Source organism: Antedon mediterranea, chromosome 8, assembly GCF_964355755.1.
Source record: "Antedon mediterranea chromosome 8, ecAntMedi1.1, whole genome shotgun sequence".
In the NCBI taxonomy this organism is placed as follows: domain Eukaryota; kingdom Metazoa; phylum Echinodermata; class Crinoidea; order Comatulida; family Antedonidae; genus Antedon; species Antedon mediterranea.
In genome coordinates, this window is record NC_092677.1 from 6081222 (window position 1) to 6108027 (window position 26806).

At 32.1% G+C, this 26806-nt stretch overlaps 2 protein-coding genes across 5 annotated transcripts in view; one reads left to right on the forward strand and one right to left on the reverse strand.

Annotated features, from left to right (window-relative positions):
• LOC140057494 (uncharacterized) overlaps positions 1 to 26806 on the reverse strand; it is a 48036-nt gene that overhangs the window by 16293 nt on the left and 4937 nt on the right. For 3 of the 4 annotated variants that reach the window (XM_072103174.1, XM_072103175.1, XM_072103173.1), the window contains 4 exons: positions 23675 to 23708; positions 21554 to 21928; positions 20818 to 21054; positions 20527 to 20550 (listed from right to left, as the gene is read on the reverse strand). In XM_072103174.1, coding sequence (XP_071959275.1) covers positions 20527 to 20550; positions 20818 to 21054; positions 21554 to 21928; positions 23675 to 23696 — 658 coding nt within the window. In that variant the 5' untranslated portion in view covers positions 23697 to 23708. The remainder of the gene's footprint in view (positions 1 to 20526; positions 20551 to 20817; positions 21055 to 21553; positions 21929 to 23674; positions 23709 to 26806) is intronic. The other variant, XM_072103176.1, reaches the window with a different exon arrangement.
• On the forward strand, positions 5002 to 12146 carry LOC140056994 (uncharacterized). The gene is made up of 10 exons (XM_072102527.1): positions 5002 to 5019; positions 5569 to 5628; positions 6292 to 6351; positions 7084 to 7116; positions 7674 to 9248; positions 9438 to 9456; positions 9774 to 9845; positions 10183 to 10248; positions 10586 to 10651; positions 11721 to 12146. Exons 1-10 carry the CDS (start codon positions 5002 to 5004, stop codon positions 11861 to 11863), a joined length of 2112 nt encoding a protein of 703 aa, XP_071958628.1. The 3' UTR covers positions 11864 to 12146.

Below are 26806 nucleotides of genomic sequence, written 5' to 3' on the forward strand. Positions count from 1 at the left end.
TACTTGTTAGAATGTAGTGTATATTTCATTAATAAATATATTTTAGATGTGTATTTGAAAAAAAAAAATTTTTAATGGTAAAATTTAAAATTATAAAAAAAAAAAAATGAAAAAGTATGTTAAAAACGGTGTGTACTGTTTCCTTTCTTTTACACTAATTTTCGGTAAGTATAATTATTAGAATATTTTAATATACTTTATATTTATAATTTCAATCATAAATACTATTATATATAACTTTTGAATACGTAAAACAAGATTTTAGGCCCATATGATTATGACACCAAATCTAAGCCGGGCTGCTAAGTAAGATATGCTCTTTTAAGGCAAACGCACAATATGGGTCAAAATAAACTCATTTAAACTAATCAATGTTAAGTAAAACAATTAATTGTTTACCTGAATAGTATATATAACATTATAAAAATTGTTTTCTTTTCGTATTATTACGTTATTAAATTGAAATACGGAGCTAAAGTTTAGGCCAAGTCACGGCTTACTCGCGATCAGTAGTCGCTCCCGTTAAAGTATTTCGGTCGCAGTTAATGACTTTCGGCCGCCGTATACAGAGTCAAATGTAACGTTGGTAAATTAGCTTAATAAATTTTCTCGGTACATTTTAACCTAACGCATTTGCATTGTATACTTGCATAATAAATCTTCCGCACATTACATCAATTTTAAGTTGTTAAATTAATGTGTAAAACCAGATATTCTACGACGGAAAAGGACATGTCAATCTCCGACATCGCTGCTGTCACACATCTCGCGTCGAGCCGATCGAACTCGAGCGAGGAAAACTAAACAACGTGTTCAAAATATGGAACGTACCATTCGCTGATAGGGTGCATTAATGTATTTAACAGAAAACGCCACAACAAACACGCGCGTATTTTAGAGTACAATATTTTACTCACTACAATATTCACCGGATTATAATGGTTGGATCTTTAAAATTTTTGAACGGGATTTACGCCTCATGCACCATTTTAAAATGTAGTTCGCACAATTACCATGCACAATACGTTTGTAAACTATGTTTTATCAATTTCAATGTAGATTTAGCTATAATTTAATACCAAAATCCATAATATTTTTCCATAAACGGTGAATCAAAATTGGATTTTTGTCACAAAAATTGACTTTTCGTTACAAAAAACCTATTTATAGAAGACGATTTTCGTATCAAATTAAAGCTTATTTAAAGCCTGATAACATACAACAAAAATTAATCCGCTAGCTCCAATGGTAATCGTGCGATCGTGTTTTGAAAACTGATGGGGATTTTCCGATGAGGTTTTCAACGCGCGGAAATCGGCTCGACGGGATTTTAGAACCGTTTTAAAATCGCATTTTCTCGGCAACTAATTCATTAATTTTAATTATAAACACACTTATACATAGATTAAAACAAGTACTTTCAAACAATATAAATTTTGTAAGTATTAATTAAGATTGAATACGATTTATTTAACATCAAAGTCATACTACTTTTTCGAATTTCGTCAATATTTCAAAAGTGATATAGGCTATGGGGCATGGCCTTCTATCGTTTCATTTCGTGATCCCCTATCGGGGGGGAGAATAAAATTGCTATGACAATTATAACAAAAATATAGATAATCTTAAACTGGCCGGTCCCGGTTGTAAATTTTACGCGTCAACGAAATATGTTTGTTTTTATATGTATTTTATTGTGATATAGAAGATTTTTGTAGGTCAGTACAGGTCGCACAATTGACCAATCAAAAAATTTGTCTTTTAACTCATGAAGCTGTGCAACAGTAACTGTCCAATCAGATTCCCTTACACAGCGGGATACGGCTACTAGACGATCGTAAACAAACATGTGTTGTTCTTCTGGAGCGCGGAGCAGGAAGATGTCATCTTCTGATGATCAAAAACGTTGTTATTGACACAATACATCTAATTCTGGGACAATATTAACATTCACAGAAACCAAATGGAAAACTTTTTTAATGTGTACAAAAAGTTGGTGCAATCTAAGCGGCAATCAAAAGGAGTTTTGTAGCCGCAAATCCTTTTGAAAATATTGAGAGGAGCTTACCAATACTTGTTACCAATTCCTGGCGACGCTGGATGTCATAAAAAGATGCTATCAATATTTCACTGATTGTAGCAAACAAAGGCGAGCAGTAAAATATGAAATAGAGGATGTTAATTCATCCAACAATGAAGAAGGTAAATTCTATTTGTTTTAATGATAGGTCTAGTCTAGCCTAGGCTAGGCCCCTACTAGGCCTAGTAATTAGTTCATATCATACTGCCTTGCTAAAAAAAGCCTAGCTAGGTAGGTTGGCGGTGGGTAGTCTACAAAGTTTATTTTTTTAATATGTATTAAGCCTACGTAGAGTAGGCTAGGCCTAGTATATAATTTTTTTTAAATATCTGGGCCAACAAAAAATGAACCCATAATTACAATATGAATTAGGCCTAGCTAGGGTGGCCCCAGTATTATTGTGTAGTGGACCTAGTTTGATGGTACCTCCATCTTGGGAAAAAACATTTGCATTTTATTATTCAATGTGGTAATGCATGCAAACCTTGGCAAGTAGCCTCAGGCAAGGACAGAATGGACCAACCTGATGCTTTATGTTGTTATTTGAGACATATTATTTGAATTCTTGTACTGCAATATTAAATAGTGTATAGATGATACTGAACTGATTATATTATTATATTTATTACACAAACATTTAGAATCATAAATATTAATTAGTATTCTTTTTTTTTACAGAAGAATTTCAAGGATTAGAGTCAACAGAAGAGTTACTAAACGAAGGAGAGTTCTGCGATCACATGTAGCAATTACACAAACTGCATAAAAAATGCTGAACGAAGTCGAAGAGTAGCCATCGGCTCACAAACAATTAAAATACCAAAAGCCGAACAGCAAATTCCAGAACAGTTGAAAACATTTTTATCTGCTAATCAAGTTCTTCTTTCAAATATGAAGCATGTGTGAAGCAGATCACCTCAAGGGAATAAATGTATTCATAACATCATCATTATTATGCCATTCTATTTCAGAATCAAATGGAAAAGTTTTAATCAAGAAGAGGCAGACACCAGAATGTTTCTGTATGCGAAGTATGCTGCACACCATGGTGGTAAAGATATTGTTACAATCAGCCCTGACACTGATGATGTTTTTATTATTGGATTGGCATTTTGCAAAAGTCTGCATGGCTCTCACCTATATTTCAATACTGGAAAAGATGCTAATCTCCGAACAATTCATCTGCAGGCTATTCAGGAACATATTGGAAATGATGTTTCAAATGCATTAATTAGACTACATTGCTTCACAGGATGCGATTCAGTCAGCGCTTTTTTTGGGAACGGTAAAGTGAAGGCAATGAAACTCGTAATGGAAAACTCTAATTTATGCATTCTTTTCATTGGGCAATTCTACCAGCAAACTTTCAGATGAATTACTTTGTGATCTAGAAACATTTGTATGTAGGCTGTACAGTATTGTCACAAGAACCAATCTGTCAATGAAGTAAGGTATGCAATGTTCTCAATGAATGTAAGAGCTGAAAATATGATGCCACACAATAAAGATACTGTATATAAACATATTCAGCATGCCAATTCTCAAGCTTCAATTCACAAAGCTAGTTTTATTCAACAACAAAATGCTCCATCTCCTGTTGGAAATGGGTGGAAGATGGCCGATAATAAACTCGTAATTGACTGGATGGAGAAGCAACCTGCTCTACACAGCATTCTCGAATTGTCATCCTGGTCATGTAAAAAGTCAAAATGCAATGAAAGGGTTGCAAATGAAAAATGCTGTGTATCCTTAGGATTCTCTTGTACAGAATTATGCTCGTGCAAAAACTGTAACAATCTTCTTCATACATCAGATGTTTGAAATTGATGGAGATGATAGCGATGATGAGGAAGAGTTTGAGCAGGAAGAACTTTTTAGTGTAGTTTAAGTGTAATTTATGGTTTACAAATGTTCATTTTACTTGGTCTAAATGATTTTAATGTAATAGGCCTATAATATGTAAATTTATATTAAACTATTTTGTAACGTAACGGATGAACCATGAGAAAGTATAAAATAAAGAACCCATGAGATGATAAGCGATATTAAGACACAGGAGTATTATAAGAAACTTTCTACTTTGATGCTTACAATACATTAATATGCCTCTAAAATGTAAATTTATATTAAACTATTTTGTAACTTAACTATTTTGTAACGTAACGGATGAACCATGAGAAAGTATAAAATAAAGAACCCATGAGATGATAAGTGATATTAAGACACAGGAGTATTAATAAGAAACTTTCTACTTTGATGCTTACAATACATTAATATGCCTATAAAATGTAAATTTATATTAAACTATTTTGTAACTTAACTATTTTGTAACGTAACGGATGAACCATGAGAAAGTATAAAATAAAGAACCCATGAGATGATAAGTGATATTAAGACACAGGAGTATTAATAAGAAACTTTCTACTTTGATGCTTACAATACATTAATATGCCTATAAAATGTAAATTTATATTAAACTATTTTGTAACTTAACTATTTTGTAACGTAACGGATGAACCATGAGAAAGTATAAAATAAAGAACCCATGAGATGATAAGCAATATTAAGGAACAGGAGTATTATAAGAAACTTTGCTGTAATAATTTCATTTATTTGTTACTAATTGATTACAATTCTATGTTATACATCTACAATGAAAACAATAATGCAACATTTGATTTATTACTAATTGATTATAATTCTATGTTATGCATCCAATGAAAACAAAAAGTTGCAATTATATAGGAGAGATAATATTAATAAATATTTTGTGACAGCATAGTCATGAATTATAAAGATTGAAAATGCATCTTCTTTTCAGTGTGCTTAAATAAATATTAATTAAGGTTTACTAACAGATACATTTCTTACAAGGACTACAATATTAATCTCAAAATTATGATAAAAATATTGCATGTTAAATGTCAAAGAAAGATACAGTATAAGTTATTCCAATGGAACGATTGTATTTTATCCAGTACTAACACTAACAGAAAATATACAAAATAGAGGGCGCTATTTCTATGTATTTCTTTATGTTGAGAAATTCGATTTTTTTACACCTAAAATTACACTTATTGCGTAACTTTTGAAAGCGGGACCGGCTGAATTTGTGTTAATCTAATTATTAACTATAAACTGTGTGAATATCTTCCTCCCCCCCGTTAGGAGATCACGAAATTCGTTTTCTAGGCCTCTTTTTGGCTCATGCCCCATAGCCTAATACCCCTCTGTGCGCTTTCATTGGGATACCTAGTATTATGGTTTTGCTACAATTATTTGAGTGTATGTTAAAAAAACTTATGGACGAAAAACGCTCCATTACAAAAATACAAAAGGCAAAATGTTTGGAATCATGAAATTGGAAAAATTTAGTACCATGAAAATAAAATATTTTACAGTATATCATTGTAACTGTATGGAACATCCCTCAATGTATTTTCCAATTAGTATACAAATAGTATTTTTATATTTTTCCTTTTGAATAGGCATCTGATGTGGACACTTCCTATAGGCCAGACGATTCAATATCTGAAACTCGTGATGAAGTAAGTGTTTTACTTTTTATGTTTATTTTGAAATTGTATTTTGAAACTTTTAATTTTATAAAACAAATATTTACTGGGCTTCAATATAGCCCTCGACTTCGTTTCAGGATATAGCATAGTCTGCAGATCACCTTGGTCTATATTTTTAACCATGCCCCTCAGTCCAGTAAATATTTGTATAACATACAACGTAATGTATTGCCTAGGCCAAAACTACTACTTATCTATCTAGCGAACCATTTGTAAGAAGCGAAATACCCCCTATCCCAATATGCTCATATTATAACGCCTTATAAAATACTGTATTGTTATGAATATTATACCAGCATGGGTTTAAAATGTTGCTAAAATGCTTTGAAAACTAGGCATGCTATGGCTGCTAAGCTAGTCCCTGCCTAAAAGAATAGTAACTGACGGCAGTGCCAAATAATAATTTTAATACTAAGTGTGTTGGTTAAAACTTAGTATTATGGTTTTGCTACAATTATTTGAGTGTATGTTAAAAAAACTTATGGACGAAAAACGCTCCATTACAAAAATAAAAAGGCAAAATGTTGAAAATAAAATATTTTACAGTATATCATTGTAACTGTATGGAACATCCCTCAATGTATTTTCCAATTAGTATACAAATAGTATTTTTATTTTTTTCCTTTTGAATAGGCATCTGATGTGGACACTTCCTATAGGCCAGACGATTCAATATCTGAAACTAGTGATGAAGTAAGTGTTTTACTTTTTATGTTTCTTTTGAAATTGTATTTTGAAACTTTTAATTTTATAAAACAAATATTTACTGGGCTTTCATCGGGTAACGGTTACAAATATACCGTATGTGTTAAACCAAGGGCTCATAAATTTACCTACTTGTGTTAAACCAAACTCTGGCAGACTGAGAGATTGGGATGTTCCATTCATCGCAAATCAATACATTTGTATAATCGTATATTAAATCTATCAAAATAGTATTTTTTAAAGAAAATCGGCCTGTCTTCAACATTATGATGCTGTACTCTAGCTGTTCAACCAGTTTTCAGCTATTAAAAACAATTATCGTAGGAGGAGATAGGAAAATGCGAAGCCTCTTCGCATTTTTGTGGCGGGTATTTTTCAAGATGGACATCCATTAGACAGTGTATACCACGATCGGAAAACACCCTTATTTGGGGCAAATCGTTGAACCTAAATTTGTTTTAATCGTCAATAACTAATTATCTAACTTAATTTAATTAGTAAACAGGGTTACATCAGGTGGTGAAAATCAGTACCGAAAGTACGAACCAACTTTATATACCATCGAGTAAAAATTCTAGAAGTAAGGCGCGATTTACCGAATTTTGCCCTTACGTAAATTTATATATAGATTATAGAAATAATTATCACTAAATCAAACAATATTTGTCCAAAAAAGCCACTCTACATTCTTAGACAAAGTTATCATGTTTTTTTCCATAGGAAACAGAAATTCCAGAGGTTGAAGAAGTAGTAGTGAGTAATTTAATTCCATATTATTTAGCAGTAGCAACCTTTTCTCACAAGACATTAATATCATACCCATACCTTTTTTTTTCTGTATGAAGGGAATTGTCAATATTTGTATATGAAAGCTTATGCAAAACCAGTAAACATATACCCTTTACTTTACTGCTTGTGAAAATCGTGAAATTCAAGTAAAAGTTTTTTGCCATTAAAATCACAAATGTATAAATTTTAGTGTGTAACCTTATTTTAGGTCGATGTAAATAATTGTCACTAAAACATTGATATTTATGCTTTAGGCCTATATTATACAACGTAATGTATTGCCTAGGCCCAAACTACTACTTCTTTATCTAGCTCGATCGAAGCTGCTTGTTAATGTTTAAACTGATCTATAACTATATTATTAACTTAATTTATTTGAAATAAATATATTTATATATTACTATCTAAAAGTTTAGGCTAAAATTATTTTTTTCTTTATCATAGGATCCTGAAATAAAAAAAAAAAAAAAAAATCAAAAAAATTAAGGAAACCAGCACGTTTGTGTCCATTCTGTAAAAAGTATTATCGGGAAAAACTAACAAGACACATTAAAACAGTACACAATGACAACCAAAGAGTAAAAGATGCTCTTAAATTTCCAAAGCGAGAAATGCAAAAACAGTTCGACCTAATGAGAAAAGAGGGTATATATATTGTAAATAATGGTGAAATGAAGAAGAATGATCCAAAGTACGAACAAGAAAGAAGAACCACAAGTAAGAAGCCACCTGTAATGTGTGGGCTTTGTAAGGGATTTTACAACCGGGCATCGTTTAGCCGGCACAAGGTTAAGTGTCGGGGTAAAACTAGTGCTAACTGCGACCACATTCCGATGAGTGGAATTAGTTGTGATCTGTCTGCCTTTAATGTTGAAATTCTCAATCGTTTTAGGACCGATGAAGTTGGTGAGATTTGCAGAACTGATTTAACATTAATAAATATCGGGAAAAAATTTTGGGACAAAAAGAAAAACAAAAAAGACAAGAAGCTAGAGGGTCGGAAATCTGTAATGTCTGACATGAGGAGGTTGGCGACATTATATAACTTCTTTAAAAAACATCTAGTTAATAAAACCCAATGTGATCTAAAAGGTGACATTAGTGACATGTTTAAAAGAAAGCATTTTACCTCCCTAGTTGAGGCTATCGATGAGTACACTACCGACGAGGTAACTACATCTCTAAAAGCTGGTCTGAAGTCTGGTTTATACTACTTGATTAGAAGAGCATGCTTGATTATCAAAGGCACTCATCTTGAACAAGAAAGAGATACTGATGCTTCAGAAGTTGACAAATTCCTAGATGTCCTTAAGTTGAATGAAGATTTTGTTTTTGGAGATGCTTCCTACCAACAGAATCAGAACAGACAAAAGAATTTGCGAAAACCTACAGTGTTACCCTTAGAAAATGATGTGCAAAAACTCAGAGAGTACACTTTAAATCAAATTACAACCATGATAAATGACCCATATATGATATGGGATTCACATAATTTCAGAAAATTACGAGATTTAACCGTTTCAAGATTGACACTTTACAATGCTCGACGTGGTGGGGAGCCATGCCGTTTAGTGATAGAGGAGTGGCAAGAAGCCAAAAACAACACATGGGTTGATAAATATCATGCTGATGGAATTTCTGATCCACTCGAAAAGTCTTTGATCAACAAACTAAAAATCACCTTTCAAACAGGTAAAGGAAACAACCATTTGGTGCCGGTTCTGTTCCCGCAAGACTGTGTTGATGCTATGGATGTACTGAGTAAACCTGAAGCAAGATCTTCTGCAGGTGTTGCTGAAGATAACAAATATGTCTTTGCGTGTGTCCAAAGATCACAAAATCATGTGACGGGCTGGCACGCCATTAATAGCATTTGTGTTGAAGCAGAAATCAGTTGTCTGGAAAAGTTAACAGCAACAAAAAACCGCCATAGAATCAGTACTCTGTATGCTTCCATGGAGCTGCCAGAAGCGGAAAGGTCACTGTTCTATAAACACATGGGGCATTCCTCAACTATTAATCAGAATGTTTACCAGGCTCCACCAGCTTTAATGGAAATAATCAAAATCGGAAGAGGCTGGAACACATTGACAAAGGTTAGTCATTTTATTTTTTAATCATTTCATTCAAAATAATTAAAAAATAAAGTTAATGAGCAAATTATGACCATTCAAATTCAAATCAACAAATGCTGCTCTGTATTGTAATCCGAATTTTGATTATCATACTTATCTAAAATACAATTATCTACTTGTTGAATATCATTAAATGTTTATATTTTACAGGTGCCAATAATTCACAAGAGTCCCAGAAAACTTGTATAGAAGGTAATTATGTAGGCCTAATTATAACAGACAATTAACTTGTTCTTTTTCTAATAACATTGTTCATAAAACTTATATTATATCGGTCAGACTTTAATACATTTTTTAGAATGTGTTTTTTAAAGGAAGAATAGGAGTGATTTTGAGACCTAAAAAGTCAGATTTAGCGTGAAATGTATTTTTCCGTGTGGTCAGTACTGAAGAATCCAATGTATAAACAAATCACTACATACATAGAAGTCTTGGTCCACGAATATATGAATAACAATTCTCTATGACTTCTTTGATATTTTACAGATGACAGGTTGATGGATTTGGAGGAGGAAGAGGAGATAATTGAGAAAAGTAAAAGAGGAAAAAGAAGGAAAGGTATGCAGAAATATGTGCTGTTTGTGTTTTAAATGTGGCTAAATATTTTTTAATTTGGCAAAAAGAAACCAAAACTTTAGTTAAATCTTTGTCTAGAGTATGAGCGACTCCACTACTACAATAGAGTACATAGAAACGTTGCACTCCCTCCACCCCCATAAAGGGTCTGGTTCAAAAGTTTTATTACCAACCCAGATCTTTGCTCTTGGTACCCCAGAATCAATTTTTTGAAGGCAATTCAGATATCACTGAACAGTTTTGTTCACCATCTAATATGACTTAGGAATATATGAATAAATATAAAACAATTCTCTATGACTTCTTTGATATTTCACAGATGACAGGTTGATGGATTCGGAAGAGGAAGAGGAGATAATTGAGAAAAGAAGAAAAAGAAAGAAAGGTATGCAGAAATATATGCTGTTTGTGTTTTAAATGTGGCTAAATATTTTTCAATTTGGCAAAAAGAAACCAAACCTTTAGTTAAATCTTTGTCTAGAGTATGAGCGACTCCACTACTACAATAGAGTACATAGAAACGTTGCACTCCCTCCACCCCCATAAAGGGTCTGGTTCAAAAGTTTTATTACCAACCCAGATCTTTGCTCTTGGTACCCAAGAATCAATTTTTTGAAGGCAATTCAGATATCACTGAACAGTTTTGTTCACCATCTAATATGACTTAGGAATATATGAATAAATATAAAACAATTCTCTATGACTTCTTTGATATTTCACAGATGACAGGTTGATGGATTCGGAAGAGGAAGAGGAGATAATTGAGAAAAGAAGAAAAAGTTTGAAAGGTACATGCGGGAATATGGGCTGTTTGTGTTTTAAATGTGGCTAAATATTTTTTTAATTTGGCAAAAAGAAATCAAACCTTTAGTTAATTTTTTGTCTAGAGTATGAGCGACTCCACTACTACAATAAAGTACATATAAACGTCGGACCCCGTCAATCCAGATCTTTGTTCTTGGTTTCTATTAATCGATTTTTAGGGAAATGCAAATATGAAAAAGTAACCCTTAGCTTTATAAATGTTTTTTGCTCGAAATGTTCTGAATTGTCAGTTAAGAAAATATGATGTATTGTTTAAATTGTTAACCTCTCTTAATTGCACTAAAAAAATGTAATTAGCTAACATATTTTTCATTGCAAGTGAGCAAAATGATGAAAAGAAAATGCTTTTATTTACAGGGAGAATGTACACAAAATGGAAAACAAAAGATGAAAGAAACTTCAATGACATAATAATTGGTACAGCAAATAAGACTATACCTTGTGAGTAATAATTTTTCTGCATTATTTAGTACAGTAAATCCTATGTAACAGTAGTATTTAAGTGTTATTGATAATTAAATCCCTTGTGTACAGTTAATACTTTTATTCTGTTTTTATAGATATCATTTAAGGCCAAAAAATGTATATTTATCGTTTCTGACTGCTTCCTTTTAGATGTCACTTTTAAATATGGAGAGGAAAAGCATTTTTGTATCGATGGCGATTTAGAGCCAATTTCTAACAACTAGATGGTACGCTTGCTTCGCTCGCGTACCATCTAGCATCATGTCTATGCTGCCAATCAGCTTGATCGGCGCTTTCTCGTATGTCCACGACAGTGGCTGTATGAACTGGTACACCAGGTGTAACTCCCCTACTTGTCTTCGAAATATGTACTAGGTTCAGCAGTGTGTGTACACTGGACCTACGCTTTATAGTCCTTATGCGAGAAGAAAAAAAAATGCAAGAAAAAAAAAACAGGGCATACTCTTTTCAAAAAGTTTGGATGTTTTTTTTTCATGTAATAACACATAATAAACCATCAATTAATAATTAGAGATATTATTATTGTTTTTTTTTTTTGTATTGTAGCTAAGAATGAAGCTTTGACATTTTTAAACAAATATATGCTGCATGAGAGCTATCCATGGAAGACCGTAAGATCAAAAGTTATGAATGAACGAGTAAAGAGGCAAAGACAAATTAAAGAAAGGATGGAGATAATGGAGATGTGAGATGTCATAAAAATCAATGTATTAACAATTTGCAAATTGTTAATATATTGATGTAGCAGTCCAAATACATTGCATGCTAATATCAGCTCTATTAACAATTTTCTTAAAGATGTATTGTTGATAATAGTAGGCAATTTATTGAGACTGCAATGTGTTAACAATTTACCTAATGGCACAAGATTTGATTCTGATTCAATTATATAATTGCTGTATTACAATTTCCTGTAATATTGATAATAGTATGCAATTTATTGAGACTGCAATGTGTTAACAATTTGCCTAATGGCACAAAATTTGATTCTGATTAAATTATATAATTGCTGTATTACAATTTCCTATAATATTGATAATAGTATGCAATTTATTGAGACTGCAATGTGTTAACAATTTGCCTAATGGCACAAAATTTGATTCTGATTAAATTATATAATTGCTGTATTACAATTTCCTATAATATTGATAATAGTATGCAATTTATTGAGACTGCAATGTGTTAACAATTTGCCTAATGGCACAAAATTTGATTCTGATTAAATTATATAATTGCTGTATTACAATTTCCTGTAATATTGATAATAGTAGGCAATTTATTGAGACTGCAATGTGTTAACAATTTGCCTAATGGCACAAGATTTGATTCTGATTAAATTATATAATTGCTGTATTACAATTTCCTATAATATTGATAATAGTATGCAATTTATTGAGACTGCAATGTGTTAACAATTTGCCTAATGGCACAAGATTTGATTCTGATTCAATTATATAATTGCGGTATTGCAATTTCCTGTAATATTGATAGTAGTATGCAATTCATTGAGACTGCAATGTGTTAACAATTTACCTAATCGCACAAGATTTTATTCTGATTAAATTATATAATTGCGGTATTACAATTTCCTGTAATATTGATAATAGTATGCAATTTATTAAGACTGCAATGTGTTAACAATTTGCCTAATGGCACAAGATTTGATTCTGATTCAATTATATAATTGCTGTATTACAATTTTCTGTAATATTGATAATAATAATATGCAATTTATTTTTATCTGTACATAATTGTATATGTAATGCTTGCATAAATGATTTTTATTTATTTATTTTTTTGACGCAGCTTTTATGAAATTGATTGCCGCCGATGTACATCATATATGTCAATAAAATATTATTATTATAGCATGCAATTTATTGAGACTTGCTACACTATAATTACTGTGTACTCTATGTATACATTATTTTATTTAATGTGAAAACAGTATCAATTACTTTGTTTGTACAATCTTCACCTTACAAGCTAAAATTGTTTCAAAGTTTAGATATTCTGTTAAATTGAATAGGTTTGGCATTTGGACTCTTAATAAATCTATCTTAAAGAAATTGCGAATTTGTTGAACTTCTTTATTTTGAGTAAGTTTGTTGCTTGATCTAATTCATTCGGGCTGGTTTAACTTTCAGCTAGGTTACAAAGCGAAATCAAATGTTCCTTTTATTCAAAAAAATAGAATTTTTATTTTGAATACTGTATTATAACACATTTATATTTTTAGTAGAATTGTTGTCTGAAGATGATCTTTACAAAGCATTTTTAACAATTTGTACCATATTTTAACACCTTGATATTAATCGTGTTGTAGATTTTCATTTCGAGGGTTAATTATTGTTAGCATTTCATGGCCCCACCCTCTTAAAAACCCTTCTGAACAATTAACAAAAAACATTTTTTTATTCATCAATTTAACATTGGTATGTTTTTTTCTATCAATAGTAATAATTGGAATGGTTTTAATGAGCTTTGTACTGGTATTGTTGACTTTGCACTATTGTTGCACTGTTTAATCTGTAAATAAGACATTTTTATACTGTAATATGTTATGTACACTGTCAAGTCTCCCAAATGTACATTTTAGAGTTTGAAAAACAGTTGGGAGACAAAAATAACAACTTAAAACATATATATCTTACAGTTTAATTGTTATTATAATTTTTTTTGTTTTTAAATATGTAGTAACATGCCTTTAATGAAATAAAATGAAAGGGTGTATGTAAAATATATGTCAAAGTATAATAATCAGCCATTTTGTCATTGTCTCCCAAATATACAAAAAAATAGCATGTCTCCCAAAGTGTTAATTTAGTGGTATATATATATATATATATATATATATAAAAATCATACTGTAAATTATAGAAACAGTGCTCATATTCGGAACATGATCTCAATCGCGTCGAGCATAGCTCATTGGCGAAAGTTATTATACTATAATTTACAGTACTAGATGGTACGCTCGCTTCGCTCGCGTACCATCTAGGTCGTTCCCACAGATGGTTCTCGAATACACAGTAATTTCAGCGTAACAAAACTGGCGATTTCAAATGTACGTACCGCAGGACTATAGGCCTATACATTGTCGTTTACAGTTCTACAAATAAATAGACACGATGATTTATGTAGTCAACTAAAATTAGCACCCTGGGAATTACTTCCGAAGGAGAAACTTATCACAAAATGAGTCCAAGTTTTTGATTTGGACTCATTTAAAGAAACCCAATTTGTGTTTTGTATGTAACATTAGGGTTGAGGGATGGGAAAGCGGATAGGTACAAAGAGGAACAATTTTTAAATATATTCTTTATCCACTCAGTAACGAAATATTTTTTTTATAGGCCTATAAATAATATACCTCTAAATACAGTAAAACATTTGCGATTTAATACTTTTTTTATTTTATTTATTTATTTATTTCTTTTAAATATTCATTGTACACTAATTTTCCCCGTGTATGGCAGGAGATTCCTAATTATATTAGAGAACATTCTTTATTTAGTTTAGTTAAAACTGTCACTGTCATAATCGATTGAAATATTAAAGTACCATGTAACGATACACCACTACGACGTTTATATTTGGTAATTAATAATTAATACAAACGTTGAGAAAGAACTGTCAGTATAAAGTTTATTTGTATATAATAATGTGTTTATATATCTAACAGTAGAGCCTATCCACAATCTCGCAAGTTTATTCTCAAAGGGCCCATATATTTACCTACCATATGTGTTAAACCAAGGGCTCATAAATTTACCTACAGTACTTGTGTTAAACCAAACTCTGGCAGACTGAGAGATTGGGATGTTCCATTCATCGCAAATCAATAGATTTGTATAATCGTATATTAAATCTATCAAAATAGTATTTTTTAAAGAAAATCGGCCTGTCTTCAACATTATGATGGTGTACTCTAGCTGTTCAACCGGTTTTCAGCTATTAAAAACAATTATCGTAGGAGGAGATAGGAAAATGCGAAGCCTCCTCACATTTTTGTGGCGGGTATTTTTCAAGACGGACATCCATTATACAGTGTATACCACGGTCGGAAAACACCCCTATTTGGGGCAAATCTTGGAACCTAAATTCGTTTTAACCGTCAATAACTTATTATCTAACTTAATTTAATTAGTAAACAGGGTTACATCAGGTGGTTAAAATCAGTACCGAAAGTACGAACCAACTTTATATACCATCGAGTAAAAATTATAGAAGTAAGGCGCGATTTACCGAATTTTGCCCTTACGTAAATTTATATATAGATGATTTATATATAATTTACACAGTGCTACGCAACATCATTGATATATATATATACAGTATTACGTCCCGAGTCCAGATAAGAATCCACTCAAACATGCCATATCAAGACTGTGTATACAGGGCCAGGATCACTTGTGTGAAATGCATAACAGGACAGCGGACATTGTCTACCGCCGGCCCCGATGTGAAAGTTCACTAACAACAATTATGACAAAAATTCATAAAGAAGTACGGTAACTAAATTTAATATATATACGGTACTGATGATGAGCTCGTAACAGACACACACATCGGCTATCTGATCCGTCAATAATGATACTTAAAATACAGGGGTGTCACGAAACCTCAGACCACGAAAGCTCAGACCCCCTAAGACCTAAGATCACGAAAGCTAAGACCCAACACCTAAGATTACAAATACTAAGATATACTACAGCTTAAAAACAATACTTGTTTATCCATACATAATTTTAAACACAGTAGGTTTCATTTATTACCATAAATATAATTTAATACTACCGCAAAACATAGATAAACTCACATTATTTTCGCCCGTTGAGTAAATGTATATTTTTTCTTTACAACAAACAAACTTGACGGGTTGTTTGTTGGTATATATTTACTCCATTGTGTTGGTTCAGAGGATGTTTTTCTTACGCACCTGCCTTTCTTGTATTTTGACTCCAAATTTGTTGACTAACTTTATCCTGAACACCACACTTTAAAATTAGGACTTATAAGTACTTTCAAAAGGAGAAACACATAATAACAAATAAATAAATCCTTTAAATTGATGATTTTACAGATGTGTTTCTTTGTATACTGTAATGTAACTCCTCGAGCTCCCCATGCTCAATGTTTTTGTTTCTATGGAGCGCCAAAAGAGCAACAATAATAGTACAAGTATAAAAACAGAAAGAAAACGAAACAAAAAAACTTATCATGATTTTTAAATTAAAATTTATTTGCCAGTATTTATTTCTTCGTACTTGCATGATTATACTATTATCATTACAATTTTAATTTTACATTGTTCCATCCACACTGTAGATGGACTCCACAGAGTTTTCAGCCCTCTATATAATTTTTGCTCTTTTGACGTTCCATAGAAACAAAAACATTGAACATGGCCCATGGGGTAGGCCTACTGTACTGTAGGCTAGTCATTTTGTGTGCGAGAAAAACGTCTGTAAAATCATCAATTTAAAAATGTATTTGTTACTTTTTATGTGATTCTTTTTCATGAAAGTGCCAATTCTAAGGTGTGGTATTCAGAATAAATGTTAGGAGTTAAAATACAAGGCAGGTGCGAAAGATAAATATTTGTAATCTTAGGTGTTGGGTCTTAGCTTTCGTGATCTTAGGTCTTAGGGGGTCTGAGCTTTCGTGGTCTGAGGTTTCGTGACACCCTAAAATACAGCCATCTATTAAAAAACCAACAAACATTTAAATATATATATATAAACGGTGAATACAACTGCACGTCAACATGAGCCGAGAAAGAAGAAATAAAAAAAAAGATAAAGAAAAAGATCGAGTTCTACTAGCCCCAGAATCATCAACTCTTGACTCTGAATGCATGGACCCTGACGGAACTGATGCAACAGAAGTGGGTATGCTGTGGCGGGAACTTCGAACATTTCAAACCGTCATCAAGGGTAAGCTAAACTCGATCATTTTAAATCAAGAGGCTTACTCAAACGAATTGACAAGATCGAACATAAACAAACGGAACTAGAAAAATCGATCGCATTTACCAGTGATTCAATCGTAGAGATAGAGAAGAAAATCGTATCATTTTGTACGGACATTTAAGCGGTTAAGACATCAATGGACGCCGACCGGAACAACGTCACATTACTTCAAAATCAAATCCTTAAACTTGAGAGATACTCTAGAAGTTTTAATTTGAGATTCGGTGGAATTAAAGAAAGTATAGATGAAATTCCATTTGAGAAAATTAATGAAATTATAAAGAACGATCTGAAACTACCGAACATTACAGTCGAAAATGCCCACCGTACAGGCAAACCCCGTACTTCACCGACCGGAGCACCTAGACATATTATCGCTAAATTCCTGTTTCGACCGCAGCGCTACCAAGTACTGATGCAAGCCAAAACAGGTCATGTGTTGAAAAATAAGGGGATCTTCGTACTAGAGGACTTACCAGAAACTGACCTTAAAAAGAAACGTAATCTCAGAGAAATAATGGCAAAAGCATACGGAGAAGGGAAACGACCAGTGTTTAGAAACGGGAACCTCTATATTAACGGTAAACTCCACTCATAAGCCGTTCATACGACTTTTGTTTTTGTCAACAAAGTCTTAAAAACTACGATGTATGTAAACAATCAATTACATTTGCATATGAAAGGGTGTCTCCTGTCAAACGTGTTATTGTTCTCACCTACTATTACGCCACAATTAAGTAACAATCATTTGCATACAGATGAGAGAATGTCCCATGTCAAACACATATTGCTACCATACTACCACTGTATGTAAACAAACCAGCTAATCAATTACTAAAGTAACAAATCCAAGACACATTGAGATACAGGTGAGAGGATGTTCCAGTCTATAACAGACTTGTGATTGTCTAATTAATTGTACGTACTATCTAGAAAATGGCTGAAATAGTACCGGTATTTTTATATTGCTGCTTTTTTTAAATATTATATAATACATCTGTATTATAACTATAAGTTGCAAACATTGCATATTCAACATTTGCTCACAACTTCAAACATTTAATTGATAAAAACTTTCCTTTGAAAAAAATTAAGGCAAAAGCAAATAAAGATCGATCTCCATGGATCACCGAGGCATAGCAAAGTCAATAACAACTAAGGGCAGGTTGTATAGTTCATACAGAAAAAATCCCACTCCCTCAAATAAACTGAAATATACTAAATACAGAAACAAACTTACAGCACTTATTAAGAAACAAAAAGAAGAATACTACTTTACTCAATTTGAAAATAATAAAAGTAATACCAAAAAGACATAGAAAACGATTAACACTATAATGGGAAGGACAAAAACACAACAACTACCACCAACAATAAATCATGACTTTAAGCAATTTAACACCCCCTCAGAAAAAGCAAATGCGTTTAATACTTATTTCACAAGCATTGGAGAAACGTTGGCAAAACGAATCTCACAAGAACCACAAATAACAGAATCATCCTCGTATTTAACAGGAAACTATGTTAATTCTATGTTTCTAAGACCTGTTAGTGTTACTGAGGATGAAATTAAAAGTCTCCTTGAAAATTTGGAAACTAATAAAACACCTGGAGCACTATATCTAAAACCATACTCAAACTATCTTAAACGACCGATTACTCATTTGATCAACATATCACTCGCCACCGGTTGTTTTCCGGACGAACTTAAAATTGCAAAAACAATACCTATCTTCAAGAACGGAGATAAATCAGAAATTAACAATTACCGTCCCATATCTATACTGCCATGTCTTTCAAAGGTTTATGAACGGGTTGTTAGCAATCAAACTATTTCATTCCTAAATAAGAACAATGTACTTAATAAATCACAATATGGTTTCCGACAACAACATTCTACTATTCACGCATTATTAGATACATTTGAAAAAATTACCTCTGCAATCGAACAAAAATGCTTTATGATAGGAATATTTTTAGATTTATCAAAAGCGTTCGATTCAATGGATCATCACATTTTATTACAGAAGATGAGACATTAGGGTATTAGAGGTGTCGTTTTAGATTGGTTTAAGAGTTACTTATCAACTAGAAAACAATTTGTAAACGTAGAAGGTAAAAAATCAGAAACCAAATACATTAAGTACGGTGTTCCACAGGGGTCCATTCTTGGACCCTTACTATTCCTGATTTTTATAAAGGATATGCCATTTGCCTGTAGAAACACAAACGTTATTATGTATGCAGATGACACTAATGTGTTCCTGCAACACAATGATATTACAAGAGCATTCGATATTTTAAACTATGAAATGGCATGTCTTTCTAACTGGTTTATTGCAAATAGATTAACTGTGAACACCAAAAAAACTAATTATATTGTATTTACTAGTAGAAATGTAAAAATTGACACGTCAAATCTAACTTTGCTAATTAATACTGATATTATAGAACGAGTAAATCAAACAAAGTTTCTTGGTGTTCATCTAGATGAGAAATTATCATTTGCATATCATATAAATTCAATCGCAAAGAAAGTTTCAACAGCTATAGGCACCATGAATAAAATAAAACGCGTACTCCCATACAAAATCCTATTAAAAATATACAACTCTCTCATATTACCTAACCTAACATATGCCATAACACTATGGGGATCTACTAATCAAACTATATCAAATCGTCTTTATATTTTACAAAAGAAAGCACTTAGAATTGTTTGCAACGTTCCTTTTCATCATCCTTCTCTACCACTCTTTGCCCGACAAAAACATTAAAATTATCTGAGCTGTACCAAAAAAGTGTTGCGATATTCATGTTTAAGTTTCATCATAAAAAGTTGCCTATTACTTTTGATCCTTTCTTTGCTACAAACAATTCCAAACATAATCATGAGACAAGGGCTAAAGACAATTTAAGCACTGCTTTCAAAAGGACCCTATTGGGCCAACAAAGTGTCACATACAGAGGCACTAATGTGTGTGGAACTCACTACCCAATGACATTAAAATGTCAACCAGTATTGGTATGTTCAAACATAAAATTCATGATATGTTTGTCACCAGTAATCTTTATTTTTAAGCTACTGGTTAATTCATTTTCTCTTGACATTTGATTTGTTATTATCACTGCATTATTTCCATTGTTAGTATTTTTATCGTTACAATTAATATGGTACATTATACTCTTTTTATTTATTTATTTATTTAATTATTTATCTATTTCAATTTCAATTTTGTTTGTTTTTTTTTCGTTCTAAGGGGCTTTGCGTCTAAAGCATTAGCTTACAACTTAACCCCGTTCACAACTTCAATTAATTTTGCATGTACTTTGTATTATCTGAGATTGTGAATAAAGTTATATATAATAATACATACCATAAAATGTTGGAGAAGTATGATCTATAAAAAATTATAACAGAAATTGTGCAATTAAAACCTGTATAATTATAAATGTGTAATTGTTAAAATAATTTATATCAGCTGCTGCTTTTACAGATTTTTTTCGAGAGCAGGTACAAACAATGCTTGCAGTATGCATATAGTCAGTTTTGAGATAATATCATAACATTTCAAATGTTACTATTGCTTATATAGATTGCTATAAATACTCTATTGACTTTAGATTAAAAATAAATAAACAGAAATTTGTTTTCAATATCAACTCACCTTTGCCACCAGTATTAAGCAGTTTACTATCCCTTTCTCCTGCTTTATTCTTCGCTCTACAGTAATAATTGTTTGTACCATCATCCTTGGTTCTGTACTTTAACACAACTCCAGTTTCATTAGTAGATGCTACCTCTTTACTATTGTTGTATATGATAAGAGATGGTTCTGGATAAGCATTGCCACTGGTACAGGTGACGCCCTCCGTGGTTAAAACAATGCTTGGTGAATCTAGGTCTAAAATAAAAATTATTATTTGCTAAGTATTAGATACAAGTTACCAAATTCATAATGTAATAAAGCCAACTAGTTTTTTTTCTTTACAGTACCAAGTTGATGGTAAAGCTAGACCTACAGTAAATTTATATATTAATATTTAATTATATTAATCTAACGCTGAAAGAAATCATGAAATGGTTGTGTTGAAAAATGAAAAAAAACTATGAAGCATATATATATTTTTTTATTTTTACATCAAACTTGAGCAAAATTAAAAAATGTAAATGATTTTGGAGAAGTGACCTTCAAGGTGTTTTGACTTTAAATATGTATGTAACTTGTATTTGACATCTGATTCAAGATGAAAGTGGCAGATTTTGTGTTGATGAACCAATCCAAAATAAATCATAAAGAAACTGTACTTAATATACATTAATTAATAATTGAACATTTTTTCAGGAACTATAATATTGACAGTGTGGTACCATACTAAATTATAGAAGTATTTCATTCTTACACAAAATCGAAACATTGCCTGTGTCAGAGTTCATGTACGGTTCATCATCGATTATAGTAACTTGGCATTCGTAAACTCCACTGTCTGATCGTTTTACTGGTTGAATCGTAAGAACATAATCATGAATGTTCATTCTTGTCTTGTCAGTCACTTGATTGAATATGCCTTGATGTCTTCCTACATCATGTCTTCCTCTATCATCTATCTTGTACCAAATGATTAATGGACCTATGACAGATGTATTAGATCTTTGAAATGAGCAATTCAATTCCACTGTATGATTTTCAATAACAGTATTGCTTGGTTGCAAAATCAGATCTACAATCACAGCTTTTGTACAGCTTATCAGTATTATATATACTAAAATAGAAAAACCTGTAGATAACAAATAAACAATGTTTATAATTTGTAATAATAAAGAAACATTTGTAATTGTATGTAAAAATATTTGAAAACTAGAATTTAATTTGTCACTTATAAGTGATCATTTTCATATTTTTACCAACACTTAATTTTAAAAACGATGCACGCACATTAAATACGATCAAAAAATGATAATGCATGGCATACTATCACTAGATGTACTGTATATAATATACACTTGTATTGTAGTGTCTAAAAATTATATACAACATATAATATAGTACTGTATATCTTTATACAGGGTGTCTAGGAAACTCAGATCAGATATCTGAGTTTTCTAGTTCCATTCTGGAACTAGAAAATTCAGATCATCAAATGATTGGTTGGTATGGGTGGTTATTTGGATCATTTCCTTTTTTCAACAGAGGGTAGGTTATTTAACAGTATTATAAGTTTTCTTACTAAAAGGGTCATTCCATCACAGATCACCCAATGAGTTAAACCCTACCTCCTTCAATTTAGTGTAGGGGTAATTTATGGAGATCAAACAACAATTTCAGATTTTAACTTAATCGGACTAGTGGTTTTTGAGATATTTCGATTTCAAATTTTTCATGAAAAATGGCGCAGTCGACACATTTCAAATAGCTGTATGTCGGAAAATACAGGTCTGATTTTGAAAACCAAGGTATTTTTGTAAGGGGAGATCTTAAGGAATCTAAATATAACATCATTGTGTGTTTTTAGGTAACTCTTATGTTGGATGAAACCAAAGATTTTATAGCCGAAGGCTAGATTGCATGAAAAGAAAAGACCGTCTAGAGGACTCACGGTTGAACGATTTTGGATTCTCATGGATTCTTGACGTGAATCAACACAAAGTGAAGTCACAATGTACTGAGGACTGCATGTCCAACACATCGGAAAATAATGAATTGAAATTCTTTGAATATTAGGGTAAATAAACACTCTTTTTTATTAATTAATAAACATGTAATATCATATTTGATTGAATTTTACATTGTTCTTGGCTAAAAACGATTATTTTCAGGTCAAATTAGGGAGTAATAAATGCTCCTACCATGCATGGACCTATAAATTAGATAGGTCCATGCTCCTACCCTGGAATATGTAGACCTACATATACTGTAGTTTAGTTGTATGATTATATTTTTGTTCTGTACAGTAGGCCAGATTATATTTACACAAAATGTTTTCTACTGATTGTTAAACAAAAATAATTGATATACTGTAATAAACCATTATATCTGAAGAAAGAACAATGATTAAAAATTGTAAGTCAAAAAGTCGTTGAAGTTGAAATAACCATTGTTGTATACTTATACACAGGGGTCAATTTGGTCTACATTCCTTAAAAAATAGCTGGGAATATACCAAATTGACCTACTGTGTATAAGTATATAAAAAGAAACCTAAATAATGAACTTCAAATGGCAATTGTGATAATTTTTTACGATGGAGAAAATGGGGTATGCATGACTGCAATGCACTCTATTAAATTAGATTATTCAATTCAATTCAGGATACATTTCAGAAAAATGCCAAATGTTTTACAATTTTTTAAGTACTGGAGTTTATATCAGCTGCTGCTTTTACAGACTTTTTCAAGAGAAGATGGAATAAACAACAAATAACTTGTTTGGCGTAACAATGAAACATGTTTGCAACAAAACTTGTCATTTAATTTAAGTTTTTGCAATGGGTCCTTGTCATTGAGTGAAGTCAAATTATCCATACCTGTCAAAATCATATTTTCCATTTGATTTTAAACCTAAAAAAAAAAAAAATATTTCACATTATTTATTTTAATATTTCAGTATTCTGGAGAGCATCTTAGTGCTATCTACTTGGTGACTTGTCAAAAATGTATCTTGTCAAGTCGACATAAACATGAATATTAATTATGTCAACATAGTAACCGTCATATGTCGTCATGGCAAAATACATTATCTTGCTAATTTAACATACTGTTAGAGGAAACAGAATGTTGGAAAATCACCCTTTTAGGACAACTACTCACTACTGTACGTAGGACCTACCCCCTACTGTAGGAAAACTACCCCCTACTGTAGGAAAACAACCCCCTAGGAAAACTACCCCCTAGGAAAACTACCCCCTGTGACAATTACCCTCTAGGACAATTACCCTCTAGGACAATTACCCCCTACAATAGGACAATTACTTTCTTTCAGTTAGAGGTCAATCTTCTGAAAAAGTTATACGATGTAATATTTTTTTGTTTTTTATTTCATCATATCATCATCAGGCATCCTTCAGTCAAAATTGACTACTACTGCAACTGTAAAGAAGGCGATAGGCAGTGTCAGGGACTGAAATGCAGCTGTATTAAGGCAGGATTGTCATGTGTTTCTGTGGGCACTGCTCGAATGGTTCAAGTGAAAATGAACCTAGTAATGAAGATGAAACCGATTAACAATAAGTAATACCGTAGTTCCACGGGTATAATCCCACCCCCCGTGTACGTGAAATTTGCCCGAATTTGGGAGGTGGGACTATAGCCGGGGATTTCCCGCTGCATGAACTGAAAATGACGATATTTCTTCTAGCTACGATTTAGGCTATCTAAAAGCTATATTCCGATGTAGGCCTAGCAATTAGACGGCCAGGCCATCTAGGCCTAGTTTAGGCGGCCTAATTGGTCTTACCTGTGCTATGCCTACCGTATAGATTTTCCCCGAGATTTCTACTTAAAAAATACCCTAAAATGTGATCTAGGTCTAGCTTCCTAAATCGACATGAACTCGATCAAACGAGTTCTCCATGTTCACCCACACGCTCGAGCTCTCTGTGTGAATCGCATGTTGTTGCATGTGACACAAACTCTACTGCACAAGCCGGTCGGTATAGAGGGCGGTGTTTTTTTTACGGTAATCAAGCATGCAGAGTAGTGTAAATAACAAGAAAGAATGTACACGACGGCGAAAGGATGATGTACAGAACATGACGATCGGGGCATGCTAGCCTTAAAGCTCAGGTACAGGCATGAATTTTAAATATAATATTTGGTTAATTGTACATAAATCAAATATTTGTAACAGAAATCAAGATGAAAAAACATGAATTTTCCTTAATATGGTCAAATACAAAATTTTGCAAAATTCTTCCATAAAAACCAGGAAGACTTTTTTTCAGTAGTTAGGGAGTAAACCTAATGTAATAACATGTCTGGTGACTCCCTAGACGGTGAAAAAAGATGGTGGATATACAGTGGATAATTTTTGCTATAGCATGAAAATAAAAATCTGAAGTTGAATAAAAATACTAGAAATGTAATATTCAAGTTATATTACCTATATTTAGTCATCTGATAACATTTTTTACCACACTGTTTATTTTTCATAGCTTTTTAAAATGCCTCTCTATTTACAAAATTTGTGTACAAAAGAATAGAGATTTTACTGTGTAATTTGAACTATCCCCCCACTGAAAAGAAAGTGCTTATTTTCAACAACCTCATGTAACACAAATTAAATGCCAAAAATTATGAAAAATAGGGGAAACTGTAGATCGATAATTATTGGAATGTATGATCAATAGAAATTTTTTTCCCGCACCTAGCCTTTAAGGTTGTTTTCAACTTAACAATGTTTAATGAGTTTTAATTCAGCCAAATTCATAGAAATTACTCTATTTTTTGGTGAGAAATTGACGTTAGCTTAGCTAGCTACAGTAGGCCTAGGCCCACCTCTGGCCTAATGTTAAATTATACACTGGGACTTTGCCCGAGGATATGCTTGCGTGCGAAGGTAATCGTAAAGTCGGGGGTGGGATTATACCCGAGGTGGGATTATACCCGAGGAACTACGGTATGTGTATCATTATTTATTTATTATTTATGCAAATTTTATGTATTATAATACAGGTATCAATTATAATTAATTAACACAATCTGTTTAATCCAAAACAAAACCATGTTCCTTGTTTTCTCTCAGACCCGAAGTCATAAATAATTTTTTTTATATAATATAATGCAATACTGGACAGGATGGACTGTCCTAATTTATGTGTAAAACACAAAAATGGGTATATTAACCTTTGATCTCATTTTTTAACGGTGAAGATATAGTCATAGTGGACCAATTTTATTTGTGCTTCAATTCTAGTATAGTTCTGTGCATTTTGATACCAAGATCAACCTTATATATTCGTTGCAAAGATACAATTTTTAGCATTTTTAAAGGTCAATGACCTTTAACACGAAAAAAAAAACCAATTTCCCTACCCCACTATTCTTCCTTACTTTTTTTGGTATATCTGTATACCCATACTTACACAAATCAGTTGACATGTACTTTATAATGTAATATTTGACTTGATTGAAGTACATTATAAGTATGGGTATAAAATAAAAATGGGTATATTGACCTTTGACCTTAATTTTGAAGGTCAAGATTTGTTCATAAAGTGATCCAAATAATTGTGTGCATTTTGACACCAAGCTCAGCCATATATTATATTTTGTTGCGAAGATACAATTTTTAGCATTTTAAAATAAGGTCAGACATGTGCACATTTGTTTGGTTAAACTCAAGGACTGGCGTCTCTATTGCAAGGTAGTTCCATGGAAATAATGAAAGCTTATAAGGAAGTCGAGAGAATCCAAACAAAACGTGAAGAAGTGCGAAAGGAAGCGACGTCAGAATTCCGAGAAATATTTAAAAAGTGTACTGAAATGGCTACTGAAGCCGGAGCTATAATTTCCATGCCAAGGGTGGCATCACGCCATGTTCGAATGTGGAATCGAAGACACCAGAAGAATATTTTCGTCGTTCTGTATTCATCCCATTTATTGACTCCATGAATGACCAATTCAGAACCCGTTTTTCTGGACAACAACACTGTGCTGTG